We start from the raw sequence: 16,009 nt of genomic DNA on the forward strand, positions 1-16,009 counted from the left end.
AGAGACTTATAGGACATGTATTGTCTATCATCAAGTTTATGAAGAGTTATTAATGTGGAAGAAAGATTAGAGTTGTTCTGTCTAAGAAAACTACTAGGATCATTTGGTGGAAGTTTCAGCAAGAGAAATTTCAAATGCATACAAAGGAAATGCTTCCTAACCATTGGAACCAGTCGGGGGGCAGCTAGGTGGCACAATGGATAGAGCACCTGCTGGGGAGTCAGGAGTAGCTTAGTTCAATACCGTCTCAGACACTTAATAATTACCTAGCTGTGTGGCCTTGGGCAAACCACTTAACCCCATTTGCCTTGCAAAAAAACCAACAAAAAAAAGAGGGGGGGGAAAGGAACCAGTCAAAGTAGAGTGGGCAGTCTTAGTAGGTAGTGACTTCACCATGAAAGAAAGTCTTCAAGAAGAGGCTACATGACCCCTTGTCAACAATGATGTAGAAAGACTTTCTGCCCAGGTCTGTGTTGGAGATGGTCTTTTGAGCCTCATTCTAACTGAGATTTTATGAGTCTATATTCTTACTTCAATACTTCTTTCTTTCTTAAATAAAATTAATACCAGATATTGGGCAGCTAGGTAGCATAGTAGATAGAATGTTGGATCTTCAAGTCAGGAAGACCTGAATTCAAATCCTGCTTTGGTCCCTAACTGACATGAAGAACACTTCTCTTAGCTGTTGTGTTCTCATCTCTATAAAATGGGGATTAAAAATAGCAACTACCTCATAGGTTTGTTTTAAGGATCAAATCAGATAGCATGAGTGAAAGGTAAACCTTCAGGTACTATTTAAAATCTCTGGTGACTTCTCAGTGCTGATATGATCTTTCTGTTCTTTGTGAGCCTAGTTCACTGTCTATAATGTCCCCCTTTTTAAGGTAGTCATTTTCCACTTTACCTTTAGGGCCTCTTGACTGGGTGGGAAGCCTCTGTCCCTCAGATTGTATATGACCCTCAAAATCATTTGGTCTGGTGCTGCTAAGACAACTGTGGGCAGTACTCAAAATTCAATAAATCTAGGAGCTTTTTAGAGGTGAATTAATTAAATGTTTGACCAAATATTTTTTAAGTTGATAATTTTGTTTGGTCCATGAATGATGTTATAAATATCCAGTCTTGGACAGAAAAAATGATTCCCCATCCCTAATCTAGACACATCTCCATAGATATTACTTCCTTGTGATCCCCAGGCTTTACTTTGGCCTAAGTTTAAAACAACCTTCACCCAACAACTATGTCCTTGTCTTGGGTTGCATAAAAATTCAGCTAGAGTTGTGACAAGAAATTGACTTCACCTGATGAAAGGCCAAACATTCTCTCCACTTAATGAAGTCTCAGATCTTCTCAATCTTGGAATTGAGATTGTTATTCAAGAAATGATCCCCTTTTTAATTTAAGTGTAAGTCATTGCTGCCAAAATCTATCCACCTCAATGCAGAAATTATATAGGTAAAAATCTAGTTTTTATTAGATTTAAGTATATCAGACTTTCAAAAAAAGGAAAAAATAGGAAAAATTAGGATTCTAATGACTTTTTATTGACAAAATTATGTCATAGTGACTAAGATAATTTTTTTTAACATATTGTAATCTTGTACATTCCACTAGGTCCATAAAAGTTAAACAAAAGACTGATTCATAATCCCATGCTTCCTTCAGTGTCATAAATGTTGAACAAATTTGGTCAGTCACAGTCTCATACATTCCCTAAGGAAACAAATAGAGTTAAACTATAGATAAGCTATCAGGGCACAGATTAAGCATCACTTGCAAAATCCCACACTTACAAAACTAGAAGGCTACTTTGTGCAGAAATCATAATGGACTAAGTGAGAAAAAGATTTACGTGTCAGAAAGACTTGACATCAGAGAAATTCTCCCCCCAATAAAATATTTGAGGGCAGAGGTTTTATAAATGTTTTATTTCTCATTTGTTTTCTTATCTCAGTAATGTCAACTATCTTCCCTTAATATTATTATTCCAGAAGTCAGGTTTTGAATAGGTTAATATTATTCTAATATTAATAGAAGACAGATATTGCAATCAGAAGTTGCAAGAGGAATGGTCCTGAGCACCAAATTAAAGAATATGAAATAAAAAATCAAAAATTCCCATTACAGGATATCTAGACTCTTAAAATTTCTTCAGCCTATGGTTTCATTTTCTTTCCCCTATCCTGAGATTTAGTCATTAGAGGCAGAGTGGGGAGGAGAAACTCTGGCATTATTAAATAGAAAACAACCAAATTGTAGAAGGCTTAAGGCTGAAACCATCTGTGACCTTTCCCAGAGTTAATTAACCTTCAACTATTCAAGTGTCTGTCTAGTTTTATTCAGAGATTTTTACCCTTTTTTTTTCTTTACTCCCTCCTCTGATCCCCTATTTTCATTGGGTCTTACTTTTCTCTTTCAAAGAGGATGATTAAATTAAAGGATTGTTTGGAATTTCCAAACCCACCCATTCTGCTCGGTTACCATCTGACAATGTCCTCTGCCAGCTTGTGCCAATGCTTACCTTGCTATATCCCTGGGCATCTCCTCTCTCTACCATTTTACTGGATGCTTGAACAGTCTGGGTAGTGTAGCTTCATCCTTAGTCCATATTATTACCATATTTTGCTCTAAACCATTCTTTACTTTAGGTGGTATGGTGTGTGATGAAAAGAGCATTGGACCTGGAGATAGGAGAGTTGGATTTAATTAATCAATTATTCAACAGACATTTTATTAAATACCTGTTACATATCAGGCTAAATGCTGGGGATACAAGTACAAGAAATGACCGAGTGCGATGGTGCACACTTGTACTTCCCACCATTACATGGGAGGCTGAAGTCGATGGATCGCTTGGGAGTTCTAAACTGCAGTGGGCTTTGCTGAGCAGGTGTCTGGCCTGAGATCGACATTCATATTTTAGACTCTAGGAGTGGGAACTGCTCAAGAAGGAGGAGGCAATTGGGCCAGGTTAGAAATGGAACAAGTCTAAAATCCTATGTCCATTAATAGTGGGATGGAGCTCATGAGTCATCCCTGAATTTTCAGGCTGGGTCAGATAGGGAGATAGTGTCTATAAAAATAAAATTCTAAATTTAAAAAGAAACAAATAAAGGAATGAAATAGTTCCTGATTGCAAGAAGATTAAATTCTAATGGGAAAACAAGTAAGTATTGCTTCCCAGTTATGTAACTGGACAAATCTTTAAACAATTACCAGTTTCTTCTTTTGTAAAAGAAGAATGATAGGGGCAGCTAGGTGGTACAGTGAATATAGAGCACCAGTCTTGGAGTCAGGAGGACCTGAGTTTAAATCCAGCCTCAGACACTTAATAATTACTTAACTGTGTGACCTTGGGCAAGTCACTTAACCCCATTACCTTGCAAAAAACTAAAAATAACAGGAGAATGATAATATTTGCTCTCTGATGCACATAAATGTGCTTTGGAATTACCATCAAAATGAGAGCTATTATTACCATTATTATAATTTTTAAGACCATGCTCGTGATTTTATTGGGATAGGAAACTCCCTCTTCCAAATTTGCCTTTGGTTTGTGACTTAGAGAACTGCTAGGGTCCATTAAAGAGATCAGATGACTTGTCCAAAGTCACAAAGCCCATATGTATCAGAGGCATTTTAACCCTAGATCTCTAGCACATAGTGTTGCTATGTTAGGTCTGCTTCTTGGACTCTTATCTTCACATAGATGTTGACTTAGGGGGGGCTGCTACTTTTTAGTAGCTGTGGTCTTTGTTAATGTTGTTCTTGCCTACAAGTATCTGGAATATTAGATTTAGGCAGCTGGGTGACATAGTGCAGTGTTACCCCGTCCAAATTACTTAATTTGTCTTGCCCTATTTCCTCTTCTATAAAATGGGAATAATAGATCCTACCTCTCAGTTGTTGTGAGGATAATGTCTTATGTAAAGCTCTTTGCAAAACTTAAAGCACTGTGTAAATGCTAGCTAGTGTTATTAAGAACCCACTGTGCTCTCTAGAAGCTTACAATCTGATTTAACAAAACATGACTAAATTCAAGCTTCTTTAATCTTTAATTTAATTCAGTGGTGGGTATTTTCCTTAAAATCCCACTCCAATGAAGGTTTCCTCTCCTTTCCTGATTTCTTGCTTTCTCCAACACTTAGAAAATGCACATAGTAGATACTTTATAAATTTTCATTGATTGATTGTGGGATTCATTGATCAAAAGACCAGGCTGAAGCTGGCTCTTTTCTTTTTTCTTTCTTTTTTCACTTTTTTAACTTAAATACAAAAAGACAAAAAGAGAACATTTCCATATGCAAAGTACCACCTAAAGAAAATTCAATATAAAACTATGAATTTCCATTTCACACTCTACTTTTTTTGAAAACTATGTAATAAATACTATACATCATTTTCAAAGCTACCTTGCTTTTCTGTTCTTCCTTCTAAGTTTTCTTTTATTCTATGCTGTGCACCTTTTTTCCTCTGTCCTCCTAGAAAAGGTCACTATTAAACATATATATATATATTATATATCTAAAACCATACTCTATATACCTCTATCAGTTTTTTCTCTTCTTTGTAGTTGATTTATATAGATGTAATTCTCAAAATGATTTAGTTGTTCAATAGTTTTTAGAACAATATTACTGTTGCTATGTTCAATGTTCTTTTGATTTTGCTTATTTCGCTCTTCATTATTTCATGTAAATCTTTCCATATTTTTCTAAAATCAGCCAAAGCTGATGCTTTTCTAATAGATACTGAGCATCTCCTAATAAGTTCTGCTTTTCCTCCCATGAGCTCCTTGGCTGGTCCTTGAGGTACTATGGTAGATACTTTCTGTAATCCTAATGACATGGACATGCCCGAGGCTCTTTGTTGACCAAGTAAGTGGTATATGCTGGAAGAGATTTAGGATGCCACAGGAGGACCCAGAGCAGAGCTGCTTCTTTAGGGTATGACTAATCCTTTAGTACCCATGTCCCAAGAAGAAGCGTTGGTAACAGCAACCTTTAAACATAGACAATTACTGCTTCTTAGGGTGCTGTCTGCCCTTTCTTTGATGTGAAAGGGCCTTTGATTTCAGAAGATCATTGATTTAGAGTGAGAAGAAACCTTAGAAGTCATCTAGTCTAATCCATTTCATTTTATAGATGAGGAAACTGAGGCCCAGGAAAGTGACTTGTCCAAGATCACATCAAGAGGAAATGACAGAGGATGGATTTGAACCTGGTTCCTCTAACTCCAAATTCAGTACTTTTGATGGAAAAGTTAATGCAGTTGATCTTCATTTAGTACAATCCCCCAATGAGAAACAGACCTAGAGAAGCAAAGGAATAATCCTTCCATCTTTGAACCTAGAGTTCTCTTTCTCTGTATTCGGTTTCCCTTCCAATGATTTGGACAAGCCCAGGAGGCTAGAACTAGGAATCCCCACTTAGCAAAGCCCCCCTCCCCATCATCCCCCAGACAGGGGAAGTAACTTTCCCAGGATCACACCATCAGTTCATAATTCCTAGTCAAGCATGTTTCACCATAGAATTGGTGGCCTTCTCCCTTCCGTTCTCATTCCTGTTCTGTTCATCTGCTCTTTATTTTCCTTCTCTACATCAGCCATAGCCCTGGCATTGTTCAGCCCCTTCAGGGATTTCCAACTTCAAATTGGCCCAGGGCCCTGAATCTAATACCACTCCACCCCTAAAATGACAGGATCTTATAAATAGAAATAGGAATAATAGAACTTAGAAATAGAAGTTGGGGCAGGTAGGTGGCACAGTGGATGACAACCCTGGAGTCAGGAGGACTTGAATTCAAAACTGTCCTCAAACACTTAATAATTATCTAGCTATGTGACCCCTTAGGCAAGTCACTTAACCTCATTGCTTTGCAAAAAAAAAAAAAACTAAAAAAAGAAATAGAAATAGAGAGAGGTTAGAAGTAATCAAATCAAGGGCGCCTAGGTGGTTCAGTGGATAGAGCACAGGCCCTGGAGTCAGGAGTACCTGAGTTCAAATGCGACCTCAGCCACCTAATAATTACCTAGCTGTGTGGCCTTCAGCAAGCCACTTAACCCCATTTGCCTTGTAAAAACCTAAAAAAAATAAAAAGTAACCAAATCCAAACCCCACAGAAGCAATTGAAGTTGACCATGCCAGGGACAGCAGTTTTTTTGTGGATCAGAACCTAACAAATGTACCATTTGCTGGAGATGTACCAGTGTAGGATTTTGTTCTGGGATGGGTTGAACTAGATGTGTTTGGAGAGCCTTTCAGCTTTGAGAATCTGCAACCATGAGCTGCAGGGACATTATTTGGGCTGGGAAGCATGAATCTCAGACTGGTTCTCAGCTTTGTTTCTGTCTGGAAGGTGATGGAGTAGGAGCAGAAAGAAGGTAGCCCCTGGGGAGAGGAAAGGTTGGACTCAAGCAGAAGGTTGCAGGGTGAGAGAATCCAGAGGATTGAAGTGGATGCTGTGCTTGGGCGGGGGGAGGATTTGTATAAGTAGGGGAGCAACTCAGTGTCTGAGCAAAGGCAAAGCAGGATGGGTGTCTCTGAAGAAGGAATAACAGGGATGGTCTTAGTGGGCTGCCTGCCAGAAGGAAGAGAAGGGAACAAGCTCACTTCATGTGCTAAGTTCTTTTTACAAATATTTTCTCATTTGATCCTCACTTCAACCCTGAGAGATAGGTGCTGTTATTATTCCCATTTTTACAGTGGAGGAAACTGAGGCAAACAGAAATTAAGTGGCTAGGCATCTGCTAATTTCTTTTTTTTTTTTGCAACAGCTGGTAATTTCTGAGGGCACTGAAGTGGCTCAGTGAATAGAGCGGCAGGCCTGGAGTCAGGAAGACCCAAGTTCAAATCTGGCTTCACTTTGAGCTGGGTGACCCTGGGCAATTCACTTCAGCATATTTCCTCAATTTCCTTTCAAATGAACTGGAGAAGGAAATGACAAATAATTCCAGAATCTTTACCAGGAAAAGCTCCAAAGGGGGTAATGAAGAATTGGACATGCCTGAAATTACTGAATAGTAATTGTCTAAGGCCAGATTTGAATTTAAGACTTCCTGACTCTAGGACTAGCACACTCCACCTAGCACCCTCTAGAAATACACATGACCACCTAGTGAATATGTGTGAAAGTATAAGAATATATGTATGGTAAGGGGCTGTGATTTTATATATGTAAGGTTATCAGTGTTCTTTGTCCTTGCGATTGTATATGTTTGCATCTATGTGTGGCTATATATATAGGAATCAGTATGTGGAGTGCATTGTATGTACAAATATGAATGATTTGGATGGCACTGTACAAGTATGTACATGTTTGCTGTATCTGTGTGTGTTGGGAGAGATGTCAGTAGACATAGTATGCCTATGAGGACATAGAAGTTTATTAAGCCTGAGAATGTGCATTGGCACAGGAGAGTTTGCTATGGACCAACCTGAACAGTGACACTCAGCCCTAGAAGTTAGATTCTATGGTTTAGGTCTTTAGTGCTCATGATGGTGTTCAAAAAGTTGGGATCCATCCTGTGTCTTGTCTTCCACATCCTTCACAAAAGGTAAACTCAAGGAGAGGTGCAGGGATATTGGGAAGCCTTGTGTCTATCAGATAACCAGTCTTAGCAATTCACAGTTGAGGCTGGTCAAACAGGTCAGGGGAAGAAGCAAAGCAGAGCAGGTACAGATCACAGATTAAGTGCTAGAAAGGACCTGAGAGACCAGGGAGTCAACATTCTCATTTTATAGAAGAAACTGAGATCTAGGGAGTTGATGACTTGCTCAAGATCACACACATAGTGAATATTAATCCAGTTGATCCAACCTCTCCACACTCAGGACTTATTTCACTAGTAGAGGCTGTCTCAGCAAAGAACATGGTAGGAAGTCAGATGAGGTCTACCTGTTGTTGGGCTCATCTTCAGCCCTTAATTCAAAGCAAACCTAGGTGGAATGTTGCCTTTCCCCTTACACAATAGACTGACTCCTCTGAATTTCAAGAGGCTTTATTTTTCATTATTCAGTTAGAGAAAAAGGTACTACATTCTTAGGCCAAGTTGGGTTGGAGCATTTAAGGGGAACTAGGGAGAAAAAATGAAAAAAATTTGGTCTTGACAAGCACAAGTCAAATCACTTGGACATTCAACAGCATTGGTTGATAGCTCTGTGTGTGTGTGTGTGTGTGTGTGTGTGTGTGTATTGGGGGAGGAGGATGAGGGTATCAAGCGAATATATTTAATGGTAGCATCTGTACTCCTAGCAAGGCAGCTAGGCAGCACAGTGAATAGAGTACTAGACCTGAAGTCAGGAAGATTGATCTTCCTGAGTTCAAATCCAGCCTCAGATACTTTCTGTGTGATCTTAGGCAAGTCACTTAACCCTGTCGGTTTCCTCATCTGTAAAATGAGCTGGAGAAAGAAATGGCAAACAATTATAGCATCTTTGCCAAGAAATCCCCAGATGGGGGTCACGAAGAGTCAGATATGACTGAAATGACTGAAGAAACATCTGAGTATCCTCCCCAGCATGTAGACTCCCAGAAAACTCCCTGAGGTTTGAGGCATTTTGTGGCTTAGCATACATTGACTTAACAAATCAGTCAACCAATCAGGACATTTATTAAAAGCCTTGTGCTAATAAGCACTATAAAAACTGCAACTCATGAGCTCCTGTTACAACCAGAGGATGCATTAATTCAAGATAAAAAGAAATCAAACAACAAAGCAAAATAAATGACAAGATAAAATCCAATCTCTACCATTCACAATGGAGAAGATAGTTCCAAGATGTTTTCATATCCCTGCTTTGGTAACAAGGAACAAAGAAAAGGGGGCACATACTAGGAAATCTGTAGCCATCAAAGTTCTGTGACCTCAGTGCTGCAGAACCATTAATGCTCATTGGCACCCCCCCCCCAATCTGCAGGGCTGCTGTGGCTCTCTGGTGCCACCTGCCAACCTTCCACTGTGGTTCAGCTTCTCTGTTGTCACAAATTGAGCTTCGACTTGAGGGTGATTTCTCCAGCCCCTGCTCCAGGGAGAGTTCTACCTACTCTTTAGCTTAGGGCTCCAGAGGATAGGTTTAGTTCTTTTGTGATGCAGATTCTAACCACTTGGCCCAGATGGAGAAGCCTTTATACATTTAAAATCCATCATTTGATTTCTCTCTGAGCTGCCATTTCTGGAGTATAATCCTTTATTGAACTAAATGTGAAAAAATGCCTATACACTCTCCTATGCATATCTGCTGTGATCTACATTCCTGCCAGCAACAACATCATTCCTCTACCGACATAATTCACTCAGCCTCCACTATCTCTTTCTGGAGTAGTTCATCATGGCTTGGAGGGGACACTTTGAGCAGAGGCTTTCATGGGTCTTGCCAAGTTGACAAGTCTTCAGTTATGGACTTGTTGACAGATAGCATGTTTGTCATCTAAGAAACAACAAAACTAAGTTCATAGCAGACTGGCAAAAAGACAATGTACTTTTCAACCACAGTAATTCTTTTTTTTTTAATTTTTATTAAAGATATTATTTGAGTTTTACAGTTTTCCCCCAATCTTGCTTCCCTCCCCCACCCCCACCCCACAGATATAGCACTCCGTCAGTCTTTACTTTGTTTCCATGTTGTACCTCGATCCAAATTGGGTGTGATGAGAGAGAAATCATATCCTTAAAGAGAACAGAATTCTCAGAGGTAACCAGATCAAACCATAAGACATCTGGGTTTTTTTTTTTTTTCCCGAATTAAAGGGAATAGTCCTTGTACTTTGTTCAAACTCCACAGCTCCTTATCTGGATACAGATGGTACTCTCCTTTACAGACAGCCAAAAATTGTTCCCAATTGTTGCGCTGATGGAATGAGCAAGTCCTTCAAGGTTGAACATCACCACCATGTTGCTGTTAGGGTGTACAGTGTTTTTCTGGTTCTGCTCATCTCACTCAGCATCAGTTCATGCAAATCCCTTCAGGCTTCCCTGAAATCCCGTCCCTCCTGGTTTCTAATAGAACAATAGTGTTCCATGAAATACATATACCACAGTTTGCTAAACCATTCCCCAATTGAAGGACATTTACTGGATTTCCAATTCTTTGCCACCACAAACAGGGCTGCTATAAATATTTTTGTACAAGTAATGTTTTTACCCTTTTTCCTCATCTCTTCAGGGTATAGACGCAGTAGTGGTATTGCTGGGTCAAAGGGTATGCACATTTTTGTTGCCCTTTGGGCATAGTTCCAAATAGCTCTCCAGAAGGGTTGGATGAGTTCACAGCTCCACCAACAGTGTAATAGTGTCCCAGATTTCCCACATCCCTTCCAACAATGATCATTATCCTTCCTGGTCATACTGGCCAATCTGAGAGGTGTGAGGTGGTACCTCAGAGAAGCTTTAATTTGCATTTCTCTAATAATTAATGATTTAGAGCATTTTTTCATATGGCTATGTATTGCTTTGATCTCCTCATCTGTAAATTTCCTTTGCATATCCTTTGACCATTTGTCAATTGGGGAATGGCTTTTTGTTTTAAAAATATGACTCAGTTCTCTGTATATTTTAGAAATGAGTCCTTTGTCAGAATCATTCATTGTAAAGATTAGCCACAGTAATTCTTGAAGATCATCTGCCAGGTCGGAGAGTTCCCTAAAATTTTCTAGTCTGTGTTCCTATTAACCAAGTATCCATAAGCTTTCCCATGCTACCTCCAATTCTTGAAAAAATTCTTGAGTTTATTGAATATATGCACACCAGAAATAAAAGAGATTGAGAACAGAACTGAAAATTCTAATTTACAGAAATATCAGAATTCAATTTTAATATTATCAATTTCAATCAATAGTGATGATATTTATCAATTATTCTTCATACTACTACAAACTTTGGGAACCCCTTGTTATGAGAGAACTATCTCCCCTCTGAGTTCATGTGGTATGTAACTATTATCAAATAAATTTACCACAATGCAAATGGAGGTTAAAAACCTAAGTTTTATTATTATGCTCAACTATAAATAGATTCATACCAGAGAAAACCCCCATCATAAATATTTTAATAAGCCTGCTTATAGGCAAAATTAGAGAAAAAACTTTTATATATTACAATCTTATACATTCCTCTTAGGTCATAAAAATTTTAAAAAAAACAGCATACGTCCTTCAAAGAAGTTGAACAAACTTAGCAATCAGAGTCCATAATCTCATACATCCTCTAAGGAAATAAACTATAAATAAACTCCAGGTCTAACGTCCTAGCCATTGTGCCACCTAGCTGCCTGTTACTACAACATTTGATGCCCACTTCCTGACAGAGTTGAAGAACTCAAGATATAGAATGAGACATTTTTTTGTTAGATGTGGCCAATGCAGAAATTTGTTTTACTTGACTATGCATGTTTTTAATAGTTTTGTATTTCTTTTTCAATTGAGGGACAAGAGGGAAAAGAGAAAAGGATCAACCTTCAAACTCGATAAATAAACTAAGTCAGGTTACAGATTAATCTACACTTAAAGGGTTCACAGATAGTCCAATGAGGAAGATTTACACGTTACCAAGGAGTCAGGGACTGTTGAGATTCTTCCTCTGGATTCTTATTTAAGGAATAGACTTTAAGTAAATTTTCAGTTCCCACTGGACAGGTTTTGGTCAAACAAGATTAATATTAATAGAAGATAGGCTTTTCAGTTAAACAAAAGTTGCAGGAGAAATAAAAGAAAATTTTAAAAATCAGCAATTCCTATTACACTCTATCCTAGTTCATAGAGGATTAGTGATATGTTCAGAGGAAGGAAGTTCATAATTTCAGCAAGGTGAAGCAGGAAAAGCACTTGTGAGAATTATTTGGACCTGATACAAGTCACCTAACCAGTTAGTGTGATTAGTAGTATAGACTAAAATTAACTCAGTCCCTATTGAATCCTTTCTTCTCTCTGGACCTTGGCTTCTTTATTTGTGTTTTTTATTTAAATATTTTTTCAAACAACAAAATTCCACCTACTCTTTTTTCCTTCCTGTTCTCCAATTGAAAAAGAAAAACAGAACCGCTATTTCAAACACATAGTCAAGGAAAATAAATTTCTGCATTGACCTCATCCAACAAAAAATGTCTCAGTCTATATTCTGAGTCCTTCAGCTCTCTGTTAGGAGGTGGGCATCATGTGTCATAGTAACAATCAACTAGGTGGCATAATGAAAAGAGCATTAGATCTGTAGTCAAGAGGAATCCAATTCACTAAATGTGTGAACATGAGCAAATCACTTAACTTCTGTCTGTCTCAGTTTCCTCATCTGCAAAATGAAGATAATATTCTTGTGAGGACAAAATGAGATAATATTTGTGAAATGCTTTGTAAACCTTGAAATGCTACATAAATATTAGTCCTCTGGCTCTTTCATTTATAAAATGAAAAAATTGGACTAGAAGATCATCAAGCATCATTCCAATCCTGACCCTCTGTGAATTTCATGGGATCTCTTTAAGTGGTTTTCTTACAGCAAACTTTAAAAAAAATAATTATCTTAATCAGTGTAGATTGTAGCTATTCCCTACTCTCATTCTATGCTTCCTTTATCCATTTCTTCCCAAAAATTATGAATGGAAGATCCATCTAATATACTGAATCCCTTCTTTTTCCTTTACTGTCTTAGAGATTCTCATTGTACCACTCAGGTCATCATCTCTCTGATTGCTCTCAGGGCATGCCTAGGCCGCCTTCTTTTCCAGTGATACATATATCACCTTATGGTGTTTTTTTAACCCCTCTTTTTATGCACAAATTATTGCTGATCATAAGCCAACTTTTTCACACTCCACATTTATTTCCATTGTCCTTTGGATGATTTGTCAATTTGATTCTTTTGAGATCATGGTGTTTCATGACTAGTGTGTTCATAACCACAGTGAGATAATGCTGATGTTAAATAGATGGGCTTTGGTGACATTGAACAGTTATCTTTTTTCTTCTGGCATGATGTTGTCTTCATTGGAATAGCACTGGTGTTTTAGACTTCCATGTTAGACAGTTCCATTGATTTTGAATTAGTTTGCCATCCACTAAAACTCTTAGCTCTTCTCCCCCTCCCAACCTGCCTTTCTCTCCCCACTCCCCTCTCTAGTAAAAAAGAACAGAAAAAAAATTTATGACCTATATTTCCAAATTGGCTATGTCTGAAGGTATTGAATAATTTTAATAGAATTTCATTAAATGAATGTTTTGTCCATCTGCAATGCTGCAGATGAAACAAATGACCTGTCTCCCAGAGCTCAGAAACCCAGAAGTAAAGATATGAGTTAGTACCTGAATCCCCCCCCCCCCCATTCCCACACACATACCCCACACATATAAGCCCTCAACATTATTTCTTGTTCTTTCTTGGTTTTGATGATCTTGGGAGTTTAGGTAAGTTTTGTTTAGGAGTCCAATATGGTTAGAGGGAATTGAAGAGGGACTTTCACTTGATAGTAGGGCAAAAGCACTGTGAAAAGTTCTCTTTATCTCAGCACCTGCAGTGATCCAGGGCAGCGATAAGAACCACTGTAAACACTAAGGGGTGTGGCTACTCTTCCAGAGGAACTGTTATTTTTATAATAATACTAGATATTTGCCCATTAAAATACCCTTTTCCAACTACATAGCTGCATAGTTCTAAATTTTCTTCATATACTTCTGCCAAAGTAGCATATCAGAACAGATTGATTAAATACAAAAGCAGAAAGGAGAATCCAGCTCTCTTCTGTTAGATATTAAGGAGAGTTGCAAAAATGTATAATCTCACAAAATTCTTATTATTTTGAAAATTCCATTTTAAAAATGTTATGTTTACAGGCAATAGGTTTATTATTGTTATTTTTAAAGTTTAATAAAGTTATTAATAAGTTACTAGTTTTAATTTCTAAAATGATATCAATATAATCCAAATAAACAAAATTTCTTTGGGATCCTCAGTAGTTTTAAGAAGGATAAAAGAGTCCTAAGACCAAAACATTTAAGAACCACTGACCTAAAGAAATCCCATTGCAGGGTTATACAACAGAGACTTGGGTCTCTGAGCCATCCCACAGCAGAGATGTGAGATTAGTTTTATTCAATAGAAGTCTTCTTTGCATGTATCTGTTGTAATGGAATTCTAGCAAATCCCATTTTTTTCATAGCAAGGTCCTAGAAGTGAGAGTTCTCAGACTGTTTACTCAAGACCCCAGCTTGTCTAAACTCAATGGAAATGAGATTCAGATTCATTCTTTACCTTGTATAGAGCTAGAGCACTGAAGACAGCTTCGACTGGTGACCTTCTTTCTCCACCCCCCTCTAGTGTTTAGTTTTAATTATCTCCAATTCATCCTTTATGTAGCTTATTTGTATCTCATTATTTGCATATTGTCTCCCCCTTTAGATTGTAAACTCTGGGAAGAGGGCCTATTTTTGCCTCCCCCCCTTTTTTTGTTTCCAGTACTTAGTGCTATGCTTAGGAAATTGTAGATGTTTAATATAAAGGTTTGTTGACTAACTTTTCTCCCCCTTCCTTTCTTTCCTATTCTGTTCTCCTTAACCCTAACTCTGATTCTTTTTCTTCCTTCTTTACCTCTTGGGATCTGCTAACCACACCCACTAGCTCTATTCAGCCCCTCCAGATTCACAGTGCCTCAGGTCCTACATCCCAAAAAACATAACATCATGTATAGGAAGCTGGAAGGGAAGCTAAGAGCCAACTAGTCTCATTCTCTCATTCTTTCTTTCTGCACCCAAGTGAGGCCTCAGATCATTTAAGTATCAGTGCCAGGTCCCTTGGCCTGCAAATCTGTCCCTTATTGCGTTACATCACACAGCTGTGTTCTGGCAGACCAAAACCAGGTGGACATAGCCTCTCATTTCCTATTGGCCAAACCTGGGATCTAGCCAGGATCCTGTTATAAAGAATCTGATGGAGCATTCCGAGGTAATTCTGAGCAAAGCAAGTGCCGGGCTGCAATGAGCAAGAATTCTGTCCACGCAGGACCTGGTGAGGAGAAGAAGGATGGGTGGTCATGGGCCGGGTACCTGGAGGAGCAGAAGGCCATCGCCGCGCCATTGGATCTCTTTCATGATGTGAGTTCTGTAATTTCCATATGGGAAATCCTACTTGCCTTCCCTCCCCAGAACTCAGGACCCTGGGGAGGCCACTGCTGCCTGGTCTCTGACATTATTGATGGCTTGATGGAGGAGATAGAGAAGGCCAGGCTGGAGAAGAGAGGCTGAAAGGGGGAGGAGCCGGGGGGGGGTCAACTCCCTGACCCACACCCACCCCCTGACAGTTCTGTTCCTTAAATTTCTGTGCTCTTCTATTGAATGTCTGCTTCTCAGTCAAAGAATATGTTTAGTGGGGAAATGGTAGGTAACAGATGGAACCCAAGTGCTGCCAAAGTTCAGTGGTCCCAGTGCTATCCCTGAGCAGCCAGATCTATGTCTGTCCATCTCTCTCTCTCTCTCTCTCTCTCTCTCTCTCTCTCTCTCTTGCTCGCTCTCTGTGTGTGTTTGTGTGTGTGTGTGTGTGTGTCTATCTCCCCATCTTCTTCCCCCCATCAGTGCTTAGTTGAGCCATGAGTTTAGGTCTCCTCAACCCTCCCCTTCTACCTCCCCAGACCTTCACCCTGGATCAGGGATGTGCCCCCCTTTTTATCTTATAGTGCCAGGCTTTCCCTCAGAACAAGAATGGTTTTAAGCTGGGCATGAAACTGGAAGGAATCGACCCTCAACACCCATCCATGTATTTCATCCTCACAGTGGTAGAGGTGAGTTCTGGTCAGTGTACCCTGGTAGGAAAGGGGTTTGGGAGGAGCCTCAGCAGAAGCTGGCGCCATACAGTGAAGCTTTCCAGGCTACATAATGTGAGGAAGTGCTGCAGGTTTACTGGAGTGATGTCCTTGGATCTCCACCTTATCACTGAGGAATAGGATTTGGAAAGTACAGAGATAAAGGGGAAATAATCCTTAGGGACAAAAATACTAAAGCTGGAACACAGAGGATATATTTGGGGACTAGT

At 39.0% G+C, this 16,009-nt stretch overlaps 1 protein-coding gene across 4 annotated transcripts in view; it reads left to right on the plus strand.

Moving 5' to 3' along the window:
- L3MBTL1 (L3MBTL histone methyl-lysine binding protein 1) overlaps window positions 1-16,009 on the plus strand; it is a 68,476-nt gene that overhangs the window by 20,566 nt on the left and 31,901 nt on the right. For all 4 annotated transcript variants that reach the window (XM_074212174.1, XM_074212172.1, XM_074212171.1 and 1 more), the window contains 2 exons: window positions 14,984-15,075; window positions 15,654-15,758. In XM_074212174.1, coding sequence (XP_074068275.1) covers window positions 14,984-15,075; window positions 15,654-15,758 — 197 coding nt within the window. The remainder of the gene's footprint in view (window positions 1-14,983; window positions 15,076-15,653; window positions 15,759-16,009) is intronic.

The sequence above is a fragment of the Macrotis lagotis genome, chromosome 1 (genome assembly GCF_037893015.1).
Source record: "Macrotis lagotis isolate mMagLag1 chromosome 1, bilby.v1.9.chrom.fasta, whole genome shotgun sequence".
In the NCBI taxonomy this organism is placed as follows: Eukaryota; Metazoa; Chordata; class Mammalia; order Peramelemorphia; family Peramelidae; genus Macrotis; species Macrotis lagotis.